Source organism: Ambystoma mexicanum, chromosome 6q, assembly GCF_040938575.1.
Source record: "Ambystoma mexicanum isolate Mex_15411 chromosome 6q, UKY_AmexF1_1, whole genome shotgun sequence".
NCBI lineage: Eukaryota > Metazoa > Chordata > Amphibia > Caudata > Ambystomatidae > Ambystoma > Ambystoma mexicanum.
In genome coordinates, this window is record NC_090937.1 from 91,170,619 (window position 1) to 91,186,658 (window position 16,040).

The window sequence follows — 16,040 nt, forward strand, 5'->3', positions numbered from 1 at the left end:
CCTGGTTTCCACTCCCCAGGTACGCTTGCCCGATGCAGGCCATATTTGTTATTTTGGGTGCAAAGGCACGACTTGAGCCCAAAAAGCAACGGAAAGGAGGACTTTTGGTGGTGCCCATCGGCAGCTGTTTTAGGCCGTATATATATATATATATATATATATATATATATATATATATATATATATATATATATATATATATATATATATATATATATATATAGGAAAAGACTTTTGCTCTGCTGGACCCCAAAAACCTCTTTCTGGAGGAGGACAGCGCAAAGTTTGAATGGACATTAATGACTGTGCTTTTAACCCCTGAAGTGCAGCAGGAATTATACTGCATAACTAACTGCATTTATCATTAAATGCAGAAAGGACATGTCTGTCATGTCGTTAGCTCTTAGAACATAGTGCTAATGATGTGACAAACACCTCGTTAGCATGTAAGGGGTAAAGCCCTACAATCCCCGCAAGTGTGTAAAAGATGCAGAGTAGTGCCTCCTGCTCAAACATGTGTGTTTCTCTTGTAGACTTGGTTTCTTACAAAAGTTATAAATCTTCAATTTTTCCAATCTTCACTCTAGTTAAATGTAGGAAAAACCTTTAGAATGGAAGAATTGGGTTAAGGCAGAGATACTAGTTTTCTGGAAATATTGTACCCCAAGGCAATGGTGAGTTGCAGTATTACATATAATGATGCTTAGTGGCTCAGTAATAAATCCAAGGTGTTGTCCCCAACATGCTAGTGGAATGTGGAAGTGACCCATACTTTCAGATCAAAGTTTTGGATAGGAGTCATTTGGCAGCCTACAGCCAGCTAGATAGAAATCCATTGTTTGAATTGTTTCATCTATGAGACAACTTTGAACCATCTGAGTTAAGGCAAAAGGAGTTTTATTTGCAAACCCTAATGGTGGCCAAAGTAGATAAGTGGTTACATGATCTGGGAATTCTGGATGCATTTGTAATGGTAATCTATAGCAATATAGCAATATCAACAGAGCAACGAGTCATAACTTCCATGAAATATGGCAGGATTCTGAATACAAGTATGCTGACTAATGTGGAGAAATAGGTGCATAGCATATTGGAAATTACTTTCACTGTCCTCCTCTTAGTATGGCCAGGGATTTCCCCCTCCTGCTAGTGAGTGCGGGGGCGGACTGGCCTATCTGCCATTCTGACACTGGCAGAATCAAAATGGACTTTGGATGGTCCGGGGGCTGATTTTATAAGCCACTCTAGGGCCGGTTTTATGAGCCCAAATCCATGGAGCTGGGCTGGATTTTTTTAACTGAAGTTGTACTTGTTATGTTGCCTCACACAGCCTGCCGCCAGTTCAATGCACAGCGGCAAATGGATGTATTTATGATTAGAATGCTCACAGTGTCAGTCGGCGAACATCATTAAAAAAAAGTTAACACTTGGTAATCTTAACTTTGCTTTGATGATACACCAGTAGCATGAGTCGTGGGGCTGCCAGTGTCCCAGCCATCCACTGGCTTGGCGCCAGGCAGGCAGCTTCACGTTCTCTTCGAGAACACCAACAATTCCTGTCGTGGGGAGTGGACTCTACATCAAGTTTGCTTTTTCCTGCTTTGGGTGGGGGGCAGGGCGGGGCTGACTCTTGCGCCTGACCCTCTCAGGGCAGGATCAGGGGGCCTGTTGATTTGTAGCAAGCTGTCAGGGGCAGCCAATCATGCTCAAAACGTGTGGGACGTCATGAGCATTGGTGTGTTGCTGGGTGCCACACCCAGCACAATGCGCAGATATTCTAAAGGAAGTGTTGATGACAGAGGAGGGAGCACACCGACAACGACGAGGGGCCTATTCGAGCTGCCTGGCCCAGCCGTAAACTGCAATGCAGAGTCTCTAGAGACAAAATTTGTGCACATGGGTTACACACAGGAAGTAATAAAAAAACATAAAATTGAATGGGCCAGCGGAGGTAGGGAGTTGGAGCAGTGGTCGAAGTAGGCGGGAACAGTTGGGAGCGGTGCTCCTATACTTCCTTTAATTAGGTTTTACCATTCCTCTACTTTTCTTTTAAAAAGAAACCATTCCGGAACAGTTTTGTTTTAAAATAAAAGTGTAGCAAGAAGTTGAAACGTGCACGTTCAGTGCACTGCAGTGGACGTTCCCTTAAACAGCAGGTACATGTGTTTTGGGGTTTGTATTGTGCATGGGAGGGGGCGCGGCGATGGGGTTTGTGGGGAGCGGTGCAGACCAGTAGGGAACATAGTTCCACTACTTCTTTTCGTACTCTTCGACCACTGAGTTGGAGAAGAGGCAGTCACTCTGAAAGAGAACAGTCAAGTGAAGTGTTTGCAATTAATTGTTACTATCTCTGTTAGTCGAGAAAGGGTCAGAGTACTGCCACTCAGTCAGTGTCTGTCACGGCCGTGCAATCATCGTATCAGCATGACTAACAACAGATGCAACTCAGACCACAAATGGATTTTTGCGCACAGACAAAAACAAATTTGAAAAAACAAATCACATTTCCAATCAGACTAAATGAGTGTCTTTTGAATGAATATCAATTTTCTCAAACACCTGTTGCAGGCAGCAGCATCCGTCCCATCCATGGCATATGGTGGTGGGAGCATGAGATGACTTAAACTCAATGATGTTCCTGGCACTGTGAAGGGAGCCGTGTTGTGCTCTGCGTGGGTTATTGCTTACAACACCTGGCTCAGTGTGGGCTAGACAGCGGTGGAGGGCCGGCCTTTGTAGTAGTCCTAGTCCTTACAAAAGTGCACCATGTGAGAGGCGAACACTGAATCCTAAAATGACCCATTTTTGTGTACATAAATGTGCACGTGCAGGATTGCCAATTTTAATGAATCCCAGAACAACACGCTTAAAGTAGTATGGACAAGGCCACATAGAAGAGCTTCCCTGTACAGACCGGGCGCAGGGAAAGGTGAAAGGTCCTGTCCTGGTTGATGTGACGTTTTCGGAAATAGTATCATTGTGCAGTCTTTTATTCTACTATTTGAAGCGTCAACCTGCTCCAAATTCCCATTCCCCTTTTACCTTTGTCTTCCTGTCTCCACCCTCCATATTGTATCAAGCCTGACCCCAACTATTCAATTGAATCTGATTTCTCATAATGTGGGCCCAGGGGGTTTTAGGGACCTGGCTGTCCATGTTGCTCATCTGTGCATAAGGCGTTTAATGGGGAAGCTCAGATGGTTTGTTGGAGGCAGCCCCACTGATGCTCACTAGTGAGCACTGGGTTTCTGGGCGCAAGTCCGAGACAGCCTGCGCTTGTCTATCCATTTTAAGATAGCCTGGGCCGAGCCTGGTCCGTCACTTCTTTGGGGTGCTACTTGGTGGGAGGGCACCACAAATGGAGGAGGTCTGACTACAGTTTAGGCGAATCAGGCGGGACTGGTTCTGAAGTGGTTATCTGCTGCGGCAAACTCAGGACAGAGTTACCAAATGTGCAGCCTAATGTATAAAACATTAATGCTGCTCTGTGATGCTACTAGGCGAAAGAGATGTTTATGCTGCTGTCAAAGGTGCTACGCTCCTGCTGCTTTGTGTTAAAGGCATGCACATGTGATGGTGTTCTGTGGTGAAAACATTCTGTGCTGCCCAGTGGTAAAGGCATTTGATGCCACTCAGTGTGTCAGTATTAAAAAAGCACAGTGAAGGCAGTAAATTGTAAAGGTTTAAATTGGGTGGGCCTGGGAGGGAGTAGTGACGATACAGTATTTAGGTGGGTCGGGTGTCATACAGGTATGTCATTTAGGGGTCGCCAGAGGTCGCAACTGCGACCTCTGAGGTCTCCCTTGCGACCTTTGTGGTCACCCTTGCGACCTCTAGAAAAAAAAAGGACAAAAAAGAAAACAAAAGGTTTTTTTTTTTTTTGTAATGTAAACTCATGGGCTGTGGCCAGCACCATGTGGCTCTTTAGTTCTGGAGTGGCTGGCTGTCTTCTTAAAGCCCCTTAAAAAAAAGAAGAAAAAGAAGAAAAGGAGTGACACAAGTCTAACACTTTCAGCACTGACCCTAAATAAGAAAGATTAGGAATAACAAATAATGTGTCTTTCTGGAATTCTATACAATAATTGCTAGACTCATTAAAGGTTTATTTCAGGCACACTTCAGGGGGTGAGTCACTGATTTAGTCTGTTCTTAAAATCCTCAACTCAACCTTTCATCCTTCTGAGGTCGATAAATGAGTACCAACACAGGTTGGGTGATATTGGGTGTATATTTTTTCTATATAAAGTGCTTAAGCGTAAGTGCTTTATAATAACACATCATTATCATTTGGTCATGGACGTCTGCTTGCATTCACAGTAATTTGGTAATATGGGCCTGAATACACTGATCTTAACGATACATATGGCGATCCATTCTTGTATGAAATGTACATCACATTATAGCGATATCGTAACCATATTTTTTGTAGTGTACAATGCTATGTGATAGCACTTCCTGTTTTGTCAACGGGTGAAAGGTTGCGTTCCATCGCATCCCGCGATATCACTTCGGGGTGTAGTCAAATGTCATCACTTCCTGTGATGTCACCAGTGGTCAAAGGTCGTGTGATGTCACTTCCGCTACCCCTGGCATTTTGGTGAAATGACGTCCCTGGTGTCATAATATATATGTGCAGGAAGCTCTATGTTTCGACCTGGGCTGCCCTGGGTCTATGTTATCGTACCTGCTGGCTCCTTCATGCAGTGAGATTGTATGTATGTATGTCACACTTATCAGGTCATGATCAAGCCTCTCTGAAAGCTCTCTAAGACTGAAAATGAACTGCATCCACGCCACGTGCCTCTTTTTAACCCATGAGCGAAAGCTCTTATCATCTTCTAAATATGTCTTAAATTGGACATGGACAAACCGCTACAGGCCAGGACAAAGCTTCATAATTTTAGTTTACAGAAATGGACATTTCCCTTAAACTGTAGTAAATATTGCTGCATGTATGTGTATATTGTGTATTCCGTTGACTCTGAGTGTCCGATGCACGGTGCTCCTTGTAAGAACTGATTTCCTAAATTCCAGTGTACAATTATAGGACACAGACAGGCAATTGTACTTCTGCATTATGTATAAAGTGCGGCAAGCAGAAGTGTGCACTATAACTTGTCATAATGTGGTCCTTTCGCTTTCAGTCCAAACTGTTGGCTTTGGAGCCTATTGTTTGACCTTGCTTCCAAACTTTGCAGCATACGGCTGTTGCGTTCTGTAAGCCCTAGGATTGTATTTCAGAATGTACTATATATCCAGAATATGGAGATTAAGGCAATCAGCAAAAGTCATTTAATTTTAAAAAGCTATTTCCCAGAATGCCTTGCACACTGCTTTCTCCTTACCTCTGCAGGTCAAGGGTGGGTGAAATGAAAAGAACATTTGTGCTGGCAGACAGTTGCATTTGCTGATACCTGAGGTGTACGATCATTATTCTCTCTTAAAAGCTCAGTTTTGTTTATTCCAACGTTAGTCACGGTCTCTGCCATCTAAACGCTGGCCCTTATTCCAAATAGTCTGCTTTAATATATATTGTGTGTATGGTTGAATGTACAGATCCTCCCTTATATTGTACCTGTGCACTTGCACAGTTGTACCCCAATACACAAAATAATATGAAACAATGTTTTCTCTGTGCTTCCATGTGCATTGGGAGTTTTGTTACAGGCCCCTCAGTAAGGGACCTCTCAGAAGCTGTTTATGGTTCAGATTCAGTGGCTGCATTGAGGACCCTTTCTGAAGTTTCATCACGGTCTGTTTTCTTGAGTCATTTGTGTGCCTGGGAGGGAGCCTGAGGGACATACGTTTTATTGCACCATGTTTCCTTTGAATACGTATTTTCTAGTGTAGGGCATGTTTGCTCAGGGTTTTTAACGGAAAACAGGAAGTTGTGGACAGTGAGAGCTTCTCACTTCACTAAAGTCTAAATACAGTGATCTAAAGCCAGGTTATCGCTAGTGCCAGTCCTGCAGCATGCTGTGTCATACTGGTATGAGCATCACGTGGTGCGCTGAGGACAGGTTTTCCAAATTTTCCTGCCAGCAATCACACCTCGGTAGTTTAGGTGCATTACCCTGATTTAACGAGGGATGGTTCTCACACTGTAGAATTGGGTATAATTGGGGACGTGGTAACCGTTGTGTGGCATGGCCTTAGATTGGGGATTATCTGAGTGGCATGAGGTGTGTGGTGGCACCATGGTTGTAGTGAACTGTGGCATTGTTACGTCGTAGCTGAAACTGCATGCTTGCGGACATCACCCTTTCCTGGCACATAACCCGCAGGACTAGAAAACACATACAAGCATTGTAAATCCTGCCCCCTCATCCCGTGAGAGATCTATACCTAGACAGACCCAGATGTAGGGTTCATGCATGCTTAAATTAAATGCTTCTGTCTGAACATGGATTTATCACACCCTCGTGCTGTCTCAACTATGGGCTTGGTGATGCAGCTTCCCTTTGGTATCAGCTGTGATTCAAGAATGCTGCAGAGCCCATCGTTGCACTCAAGTCGAGTGCACCCTAGTCTGTTGACCCATGCACAATCATTTATCTTTAACTGCTATTTTCCAATATAACAATGGGGTAGGAATTACAGTGAGTGAGGAAGGAAAGAAATAAGGAGGAGTGGTAGAAGAGACAAAAACAAGGAGGGTAGAAGGATGGGGGAAAGTTCAGAGGAAAGATGGTAGGGAAACAGGAAGGAAACAATGTGAGAGAGGAAGGAAAGGAGGAGAGGAAATATGCCCATGAAAGGAAGGGGAGAGAATGGAAGGGGAAGCAAGAAAAAAGGGAGGAACAAAAGAAAGAAGAAAATCAAGAGGAAGGAAGGGAGCGAGGGATAAGGGAGTGGTGGATGATGGGTGGGAAGAAGGAAGGAACTACTTGCTCCTCCTAGCTTACTCCAGTAATATAGACCAGCAGGTGGAGCTCTCGCTGGCGCTGCTGCGATCTATGCATGATCTGCAGGTAGCAGGTTCATATCCTGGCAAGGCCAACTCAGCCTTTCGTTAATCAGAGGTTGATAAGTGAGTACTACTTCTGTTGGGAATGATTGTATGTAAATATGTGCTATGTACAGTGCTTTGGCAAACGCGCTATTTAAATAACAAATCATTAGCAAATGCCGGGGCCATGGAAAAGGAATGTTAACACGGTTTATAGTCATAATCTCGAATACAAATATGTCGAAAGTCATAATGTCGAAAAAATAAAGTCGAAAACAAAAATGTCGAATTTCTTTTTTTTGTTGATTTTTATTCGAAATGGGGGGGTTCCCCCTCCAACCCCCCTTTTTTAATTTTTTTTTATGTTTTACCCCTTTTTTTTACCACCGGAACCCCAAAAAAACATGTAAATTAAAAAAAAAACAATTCGACATTTTTGTTTTCGACATTATTGTTTCGACATTATTGTAATTCGACATTTTGTTTTCGAGATAATGACTGGACACCTGTTAACACTGGTTTTCTCAAGTGTTTACACAAAACATTACATGTAACAAACACTATTAGCCCGCCATAAGTAGCATTTTCTGTAAAGTTGTAAATTGACATGATTCACGGATGAGGGTTTGAGAGTTTTTTAGGTGAGGGACACTTTTTTTGAGGTGTCTGGGCCCATTTCTTGTCCCAGTCCTACCCTGAGTGAGTGTGTGCGAGTGCAGGAATGTCCTTATATTTACAAGCTACCATCTATCCATAGTTCAAACAATGCGTTTCTTCAAATCGGGATACAAATTGTTTGAATTGCAACTTTTTTTTTTACTTCTTGAAGGTGCCTGCGTGCTTAAGAACTAGAGGGGTAAACCAAATGTTTTGTGGTTATGTAGACAAGAGGAATACAGTAACGTTTACTAAACATTCTGATAATGTAAATGTACAATTATCCCAGTGAACATTGTTAAACTTTTTAAGTGTCAGCATGTCTACCGCTAAGTTAGTAGCTTGGTCTGGTTTGAATAAACGACCTTCAAAGCATATTGGTTTCTACAATTTTCTTTATCAACCGTGTCACTAGAAGGTATATTTTTGCATAATTGCTCTGGGAAGAGGTTTAAGAACAGTGCAGAGGGGCTTAATTAAATGTCTTTTTGTGAGCCAGTGTACACACTTGTTGTAATTAGTGTAGACTTAAAACTATATATTTTTGTATTGTCTAGTATTACAATATAACCGTTGAAAATAGTTTGTAAGAGACAAAAAACACTTTATCAAAAATAATCTATTTTAAAGTGTTTCTTTTTCAACTTTTTGTTTGCCTAAACAACTGTTATTTATTTAGCCTACAGCTGAAAAGAAGAAGTATTTCTTCTGTGGGGTCCTCTGCGGTCTTCTTATGTACAACTACTGCGTGATTTCCCTTCCATTACCACTGGCGCTTTTTAAAAAACTTTTAGATAAGAAGCCTACACTGGTGGATTTGAAAGAGCTGGACCCAGTTTTAGCAAGGTAAGGCATTCTGTTGTTTTGTGTACATCATACATCCTAAAACTCAGGCAATCCAAGAATGACCTCCCAGCCTTCATGTCCCTTACTTGAGAAGCAGATCTCCAACACTGGGTGAAAGAACTGTTCAGGGAAAACTCAACTGTCGTTCTTGTGTTTGCAAAACCACCACAAGACTAATAACCAGATTTGTTATCACAAAACCGATATTTGTGGCCCACATGTATCATCTTATTGTCTATCTCAGGTACAGCATGAAGCTTGGTTTGCACAACACAGAAATACAAGGGCCATCATCTGCTCTGCACCAGATGTACTAATCGGGTACTGGGCAAAGAGACAGTGTCAAAGGGACGCTGTGCAATGAGGAGCCCATGAAGTGTATCATAAACGTTAAAGGGGATGTGTTAACACTGCACACAGTACTAAACGCATAGATTGGGCATTAACTGGACAGTGCTCTTTGCATTGTGAGAACTATTCCTTAAAGCAGGAGGTTGTAATTACTCCACCATCTTTCTGAACACAATGTCACAGAGCCCTCGACTTCATCCGTATCCTAAAATGACTGTCCACCCTGAATTACTAACAAACCCTGAATTATTGACCATCATACATTGCTGACCACCATGAATGGTGTCCAGTATCAGTTATCGTCATCCCTTTGTTACTGCCCATCTTGAGGTGCTGAGAAATTCCCCACCCTGAAGTATTTCCCACTGTGGAACCATGGCCATTGTATGTTGTCACCAATCATTAAATATTGCCCTTTATGAATTACTGGCCATCCTGAGCCACCGCCCATGCCAAGCAACTGCCCATACTGAGCACATTCACTAAATGGCTGGACTGTTATTTACCCTGAACTGCAACCAACCACGTCTTCATTCTTTTTTTAAGCTTTATTTGAAGTTCACATTACTTCGGTATAGTACATTGCCAGTGATTGCTTTGCAACAGTATAATTTATAGATTGTACAATATCGTCTTGTGAAGAAGAAAGAAAAAATGAAAAAGAAATCAGCCGTCTCTGTATAACCATTTGTCAATTCTGACAAAAGATCGTCCCCCACACAGTACAATACTCAACTATGGATCATCTATCAATGCACCAAAATGTATTACAATTGCTCATCCTCTCCGGCACGTTCTCAAAGAATTCATTGAAATTAATCCCATATGTTACGAGGGCATTGATTCTGAGACACTAATGAGCTGTTATTAAGTTCCATGTCACAGATCCAAGTCAAGTCTTTCAGCTACGTATGGACCCTTGCACGAACAGTGTTAGTCCAATGCATTAAACTGCATCGTTTGGCCATCATCATATACATTGATAACAACTTACTGCCAGTTTTGTAGAGTCCACGCATCCTACAAAAAAGACAGCAAATAGGGTTCCCAGGGTATGTTTGCAGACAGTATTTGAGACACCAATGATAAAACCAAGTCCCAAAGGGGGACAATCATAGGGTACTGTTAGGAAAGATTTCTCTTCTAGCAATATTCTCTCAATATTCTATGGACCCCCAAAAATGTGCTTTTGCTTTTGTTTTTTAATCTGTCCTGATCTTTACAGGGAAGTGAAACCTTCTTCTTCACTAACCTGGCTTTTGCTCATTTTGTTATGGTGACACTGATCAGTGCTTCAGACTATCACTGCTGGGATACTATGTCCCGCTTTTGTCTTTTTACCTTTTACCATTATGGTAACTTTTTTAAAGTGCACATAGCACCTTACAATGCAGGGCAGTCGGGATACATTTGTATCACCCTAGTCGTTTACAATTGGGAGATTTGGTTACTTTATATGTGCCTAAAGACAAGCTAGTGGCAGCAATTACATTTTTTACCATGTTTGCGTTATTTCTGGTGTACACATTCCCGTTTACCCCGTATGGCTACTGAACGTCGCTGGTGCCCTAAAATGGCCACGTAATGAGATTTCTGCTTGTTCTTTAGGCATATTGTTGTTCAGAAAATCCAATACAAGGTCATGCACTTGCTCGGGAAAGCTACTGCTTTCGTGGGCTTGTAATGCCTTTGCGTGTGTGACCTAGGAACGGGTTGGGACTGTCTGGACCCATTCCACATCTGTGGTGCCTGAAAGTCTAGGTGTGTGGCATGAGTGAAACCCACAGTGGTCACTGATTGGACCACTGCTGGCTGTTTGAAAGGTTCAGATCCTTACCATTGGTGGGCTTGCACTTGCTTCCAGGCAGAATCTTAGATAAGAATCTTAGATAATAAGACTCCTGCAGCCATTTCTACAGATCAGCGTTGCCGGGACCTCGCCAGTCTCCAGCTTTTGGTGTAAGCCGCCTTCCTGCCGAATTTCAGCCTCCTAGCTTCAAAGGGGTTCCTGATCTGGAAGGTTGTCTTCAACCACTACTGGAAGGACATCTTCTGTCGCCTGTGTACAGTGGCCGTTACTGGAACTCGTCTTTCCCTGTCTGGTGAAGTTTCCTGAAGAGGTCTGCTTTGGTGCATTCTGCATTTCTTCCTTGACAAGGGTTTCACTCGGCTCCTGGTACCAACCGGAAGAATCATTGCACCTGCAGCTCCTAGGCACCTCTCACTGGATACAATGGTGGGAAAACCTACCTCCAGGTCCCCGCACTCGACCCATCTAGTCATCTGGGAAAATCGGAGTCGGGTGGTGGAGTAAGTAATCGCAATACATTAATCTCCCCCTTTTCTCCTTAGAATAACACCTGAAAGATGGAAACACATTATTTTACTTACCAGTAACTTTGTTGAATATGGTCTCTGGAACATTTCACCAACACAAGAACTCTTCCTACACCAGAACCCCTTTTTCTGAGAAGAAGCTTTGTGACTCTTTAGCACAAGGCCCCACTCTTCATAGGGTTTGGACTTCTGAAGTTAGGGTATATTTCTTGTGACCTGGTTCCATTCTACTGCATCATTACTTACCTTCCTTGTTGAATAAGTCAAGGAATGCATTCCTAAGAACTTAAGGTGACTGTATATATATGTTTATAATCGTGTGTTGTGTAATATTATCAGTCAGTCATAGCTTTGGGTGCCTAAGGGCATGTCACGTTGTTTGCTGTTGCATGGGAGAGATAGGATGGCACTAGGACCCTGCAGTTACTGGACTTGCCCTTGATAGAGGACCTGGAAGCAGCCTGTGGCGAGGCCCGTGTCTAAGGGTGTACCACGTAATATTATCACCTGCTTATTTAATTTCCTATTGTGCGTTTTGAGCCTAGAATAAATATAGTATTTTTGTCCATACCTGTCTACATGTAATTATTATTATTATTATTATTATTATTATTATTATTATAATTATTATAGGCATTGCTTACCCAATGCCCGACATTGGGTGCAACACCGGTGCTTACGATTGCCTTAATGAAACACTGGGAACTTGTACTACCCTTAATAACCAGGTGTTCCTAGAGCGTTAGGAGAAATATATAAACTGCGCTCTAATTTTTTTTTTATTTTATTTCATTTTTTAAAATTAGTTTTTATTAAAGTTTTCAAAAATGTTCGAGAACAATACAGGTACATCGTTAGGAACATATTGCAACCAATAACATCCAAATGTGACCTTCCCCCCCAACTACCCCTGTTTACGAAGTTCAGAACAACATTTTTCCCCTCCCACTTCCTCCCCCCTTTGGAACAGTGTTTCCTCTAGCTTCCAAATGTGGTGCACAGATCTCTTAATCGTGATTTATGCGTAGTGTTCTCATTTTTCAGTCAGCAGTGAGTATGGTCGCCTCATTGAGGTCTATTTGAAACATTCACATTGGTCTCCTCGGGTGGGACACCTTTCCTGTTTTCAATAATTAGGCAAGGCCGGATGACCATTTCCCTTGACGTACATGTCATCAAGTCCCAGGCATGTATCTATTCACAAAGTCTCCCCGTATGTGTTCATATTGCATGGATTTCCCATGGAGGGCTGCAGTGATTCTCTCCATTACACAAATGTTGGTGGCCATGTTTACCCATTCATTCTTCCCCGGCACCCGATTTGCTTTCCACCTCATTACCAGGGCGGCCTGTGCAGCCAACAACAGTGGGGCAGCCAGCAACGTGATCCTCTTGCATTCATCCTCACACTTTTCAAACTCAAATAGTATTAGGAGGGGGTCAGCTACCCGTTGAATCCCATCAAGGTCTCTGATCCAGCCTAAGATCTCGTCCCATAACATTCTAATACGGGGACATCGCCACCATATGTGCCAGTAATTTGCACTCTCCCCACATTCACGCCAGCACAGCGGGCTCATTGTCTGGAACATCTGTGACAATCTGTGCGGATCATACTGCCATCTGTGTAACTGTTTAATGGCGTGAAGCTTATACTGGCTAGCTATCGAGGCCTGACAGGCGGCTTTGCACATTTCCCCCCACATGTCAAGGTCAATTTCATCTCCAAAGTCTCTCTCCCATCTACCCTTCAAATGTAAAGTTGATCCCTTCCCAGCTTCAATTAATTCTCTATACATGGCAGAGATCAGGCTTTTAGTTTCAGTTCTGCTGTTTAACAGTTTTTCGAATGGAGTAAGGTCCCTCCGGATCTCCCCCCTCCATTTGTCCCTCTTGAAAATACCTTTGAGTTGCAGGAAGGGAAAGACTGCAAGGGGGCCCAACCTCCTCCAATTCCGAAATCGTCACAAAAGTCCCTTCCCTCCAGAGTTGGCCCACTCTCTCCAACCCAGCTTTGTACCAGGTCTGAAATCTTTCAAGATTAGGGATGTCTTCTCTAATCCCGGGAGGCCAGATGTGACTCAGAGGGGATGGCCACAAAGTGATCCCACGCATGCCGATACCCTCTCTCCATACGTCCCATATGGTCCCCAGTATCGGGTGGTCCCTTAATCTCCTTAGTCGTTTATACCTTGGGACACATAGCCATTCGGCAACGGTAACTGGGGCTAGGTAGTAATTGTCTGCTTCAATCCATTGGGGTTCTTTTTGTCTTCTCAAATGAGGGATCAGGATTCTTGCCTCATAATACTTCCTAAGGTCTTGCAGGCCCACCCCACCCTTATCTTTAGGTAGTTTTAAGTTCTCATAGGCTACCCTGGCCTTCTTCCCCTGCCACAAGAACCGTAAAACTGCCCTTTTAACCTCATCAAAGAAAGGTCATGGCATTCGGATCGGGAGCACCTAAAAGGGATAGAGGAATCGAGGAAAACATACCATGTTTACTGCATTGAGTCTCCCTAGCCAGGATATCGTGAGTTTCTCCCACTTCGCCAGGTTAGCGTTGAATCTCGAAAAAGGGGGGGGGGGGAATTGGCATCATATAACATTTTTAGGTCCCTCATAATGTTTATTCCCAGATATTTTAGAGTGCCTCCTCTGATCGTAAGACCCAACGGGAAGAACCTTTTGGCGTTGTCTTGTGTGAGTTCATGCAGGGGGAATAGATTGGACTTGGCTCTATTTATTTTAAAACCAGAGAGCTAACCATATACTTCGATCAAGTGTACCGCTCTTGGTATGGACGACATGGGATTCTGAATGTGTAGGAGTAAGTCGTATGCATGTAGGGCCACCTTCTATTCTTTCCCTCTCATCTGGAGTCCCTCCACCTGTTGATCTCCTCTCAGTCTCTAGGCCAGGGGCTCCAAGGAGAGGGCGAACAATATCGCAGAGAGGGGACACCCCTGTTGTGTACCCCTGCCCATGCCAAACCAGCAGGAGTATTGCCCGTTTACAAACACCGAGGCTTTGGGGGACGTGTAGATAGGCAGGATCCCTTTCCTAAATTTAGGACCAATTCCCACCTTTCTCAGGACCGCCATCAGAAAGCCCCACTTGACCCTGTCAAAAGCCTTTTCTCCATCAACCGAGAGGAGGGCAGGATTGTTGGTCATTTTCTGTGATTCGTGAATCAGGTGTAGGGTCTTTCATATGGTATCCGCCCCCTGTCTCCCCAGTATGAATCCAACCTGGTCGGCATGTATCAGACGAGGGATGAGCATTTCCAATCTCGCAGAGAGGACCCTAGTATAGATTTTAGCATCTATGTTTAACAAAGATATGGGGCGATACGATGCGCACTGTTTGGGGTCTCGTCCATCTTTGGGAATCACCGTAATGAGCACCCGAATGAAGGAGTCGGGGGCTGTACCAGTATCGAGGATTTCGTTAAAAAGTTCCACCATGAAGGGGAGGAGTGAGGAGAGGAAGAACTTATAAAACACAGCGGTATTTCCATCTTCCCCTGGGGCTTTCCCTAGCCCCCCTTCACTGCCCCCTTAATTTCCTCTGCAGTTATAGGGGCATCTAGATTGAGGGTTTCATCATGTGTGAGTTTTTGGCATCTCGACCAATGCTAGGTAACTATCTGTTCCCAATTGTCTAGGGCCTGCCTCAGATTTATACAGGGCCTTGTAAAAACTGGAATAGTTCTTTCCACCGCCCTCTGAAGACTGCACCCATCCGCTATGGCAGCGACCCTCCTTTCAGCCCGTTGACCCCATAGTCTGGCGGCTAACAACGCGTCTGCTTGAGAAGTTGTGGTTTTCTGACTACCTGCCCTTCTTCCAAGTGTCGAAGCTCGCCCCTTTTCTGTTTTGCCTCCAGGATCTTGTCTGCCCTACCATCTCCGGCCTTCCTTGCCTCCTCATCTAGTTGGGCTATCTCTTTCCTCAGTTTGCCTTCAATCAGGGCCCTTTCCCTCTTTTTGTTGCCCCCCTCTCTAATCTAGATTCCCCACCACGTTGCTTTCCCCGCTTCCCACACCGTCATCTTTGAGACCTCTCCCGTATTGTTTGTTTTAAAATATTCCCTGATCTCGCCCTCCATCTCCATTATAAAGACCGGGTCCTTCCAGAGGGATTCATTACATCTCCATCTTCCTCCCTTGCGAGGGAGGCTATCCCAGTTCAAGTCTACCGTGAACATGTCGTAGTCGGACCACGTGACCGGATCTATCTCTGATTCCATTGCTGCCTCCCTTAGTTCCTCAGAAAGATATATGTAATCAATCCTAGTGAAAGTGCTAGAGTAGAAGGTGTATCTTGTTTCCTCTGGGTAAATCCCCTGCCATGCATCTCGCAACTTGTAAAGATCCACCATGTCCATAACCCCCGCCCGACCACCATCGACTGGGTCCCGTGTACTGGGGTGTCTGCCCTCCTATGTGGTCTGGGGTCTGCCCATAGGTTGAAGTCCCCTCCAAGAATTACATGCCCCATGGCTTCCTGCATAATTTTGGGATGTGTTCTTGTGAAGAATCGGCACTGCCCCGAGTTGGGGGAGAACACTGTTGCAAACGTGATGGTTACCTTCAGCCCGATGCCTACTACCAGTAGCGCTCTTCCTTCCACATCAGCCCATATCTTGGTGACCTCATATTCTAATCCCTTTCTGATGAGTATCTCAACTCCTGCCTTCCTCAGGGGGCCAGAGCCCCAGTATTCTGTCCCTGTTCTCGAATTGAATATCCTCAGTTCCTCCCCACGTGCATACTTAGTTTCCTGTAGGAACAGCACATCGAGTCCCGCTCTGCGGAACTCGCTGCACACCAAAGACCTTTTGGTCGGTGAGTTCAGACCCTTAGCGTTTAGTGTCCCTACCCTTGGGAGACCCCTCT

At 44.1% G+C, this 16,040-nt stretch overlaps 1 protein-coding gene across 1 annotated transcript in view; it reads left to right on the top strand.

Moving 5' to 3' along the window:
• LOC138515798 (probable E3 ubiquitin-protein ligase HERC6) overlaps window positions 1–16,040 on the top strand; it is a 2,700,520-nt gene that overhangs the window by 2,273,508 nt on the left and 410,972 nt on the right. The window contains exon 18 of the mRNA XM_069630524.1: window positions 8,286–8,452. Within this exon, the coding sequence (XP_069486625.1) occupies window positions 8,286–8,452 (167 nt within the window). The remainder of the gene's footprint in view (window positions 1–8,285; window positions 8,453–16,040) is intronic.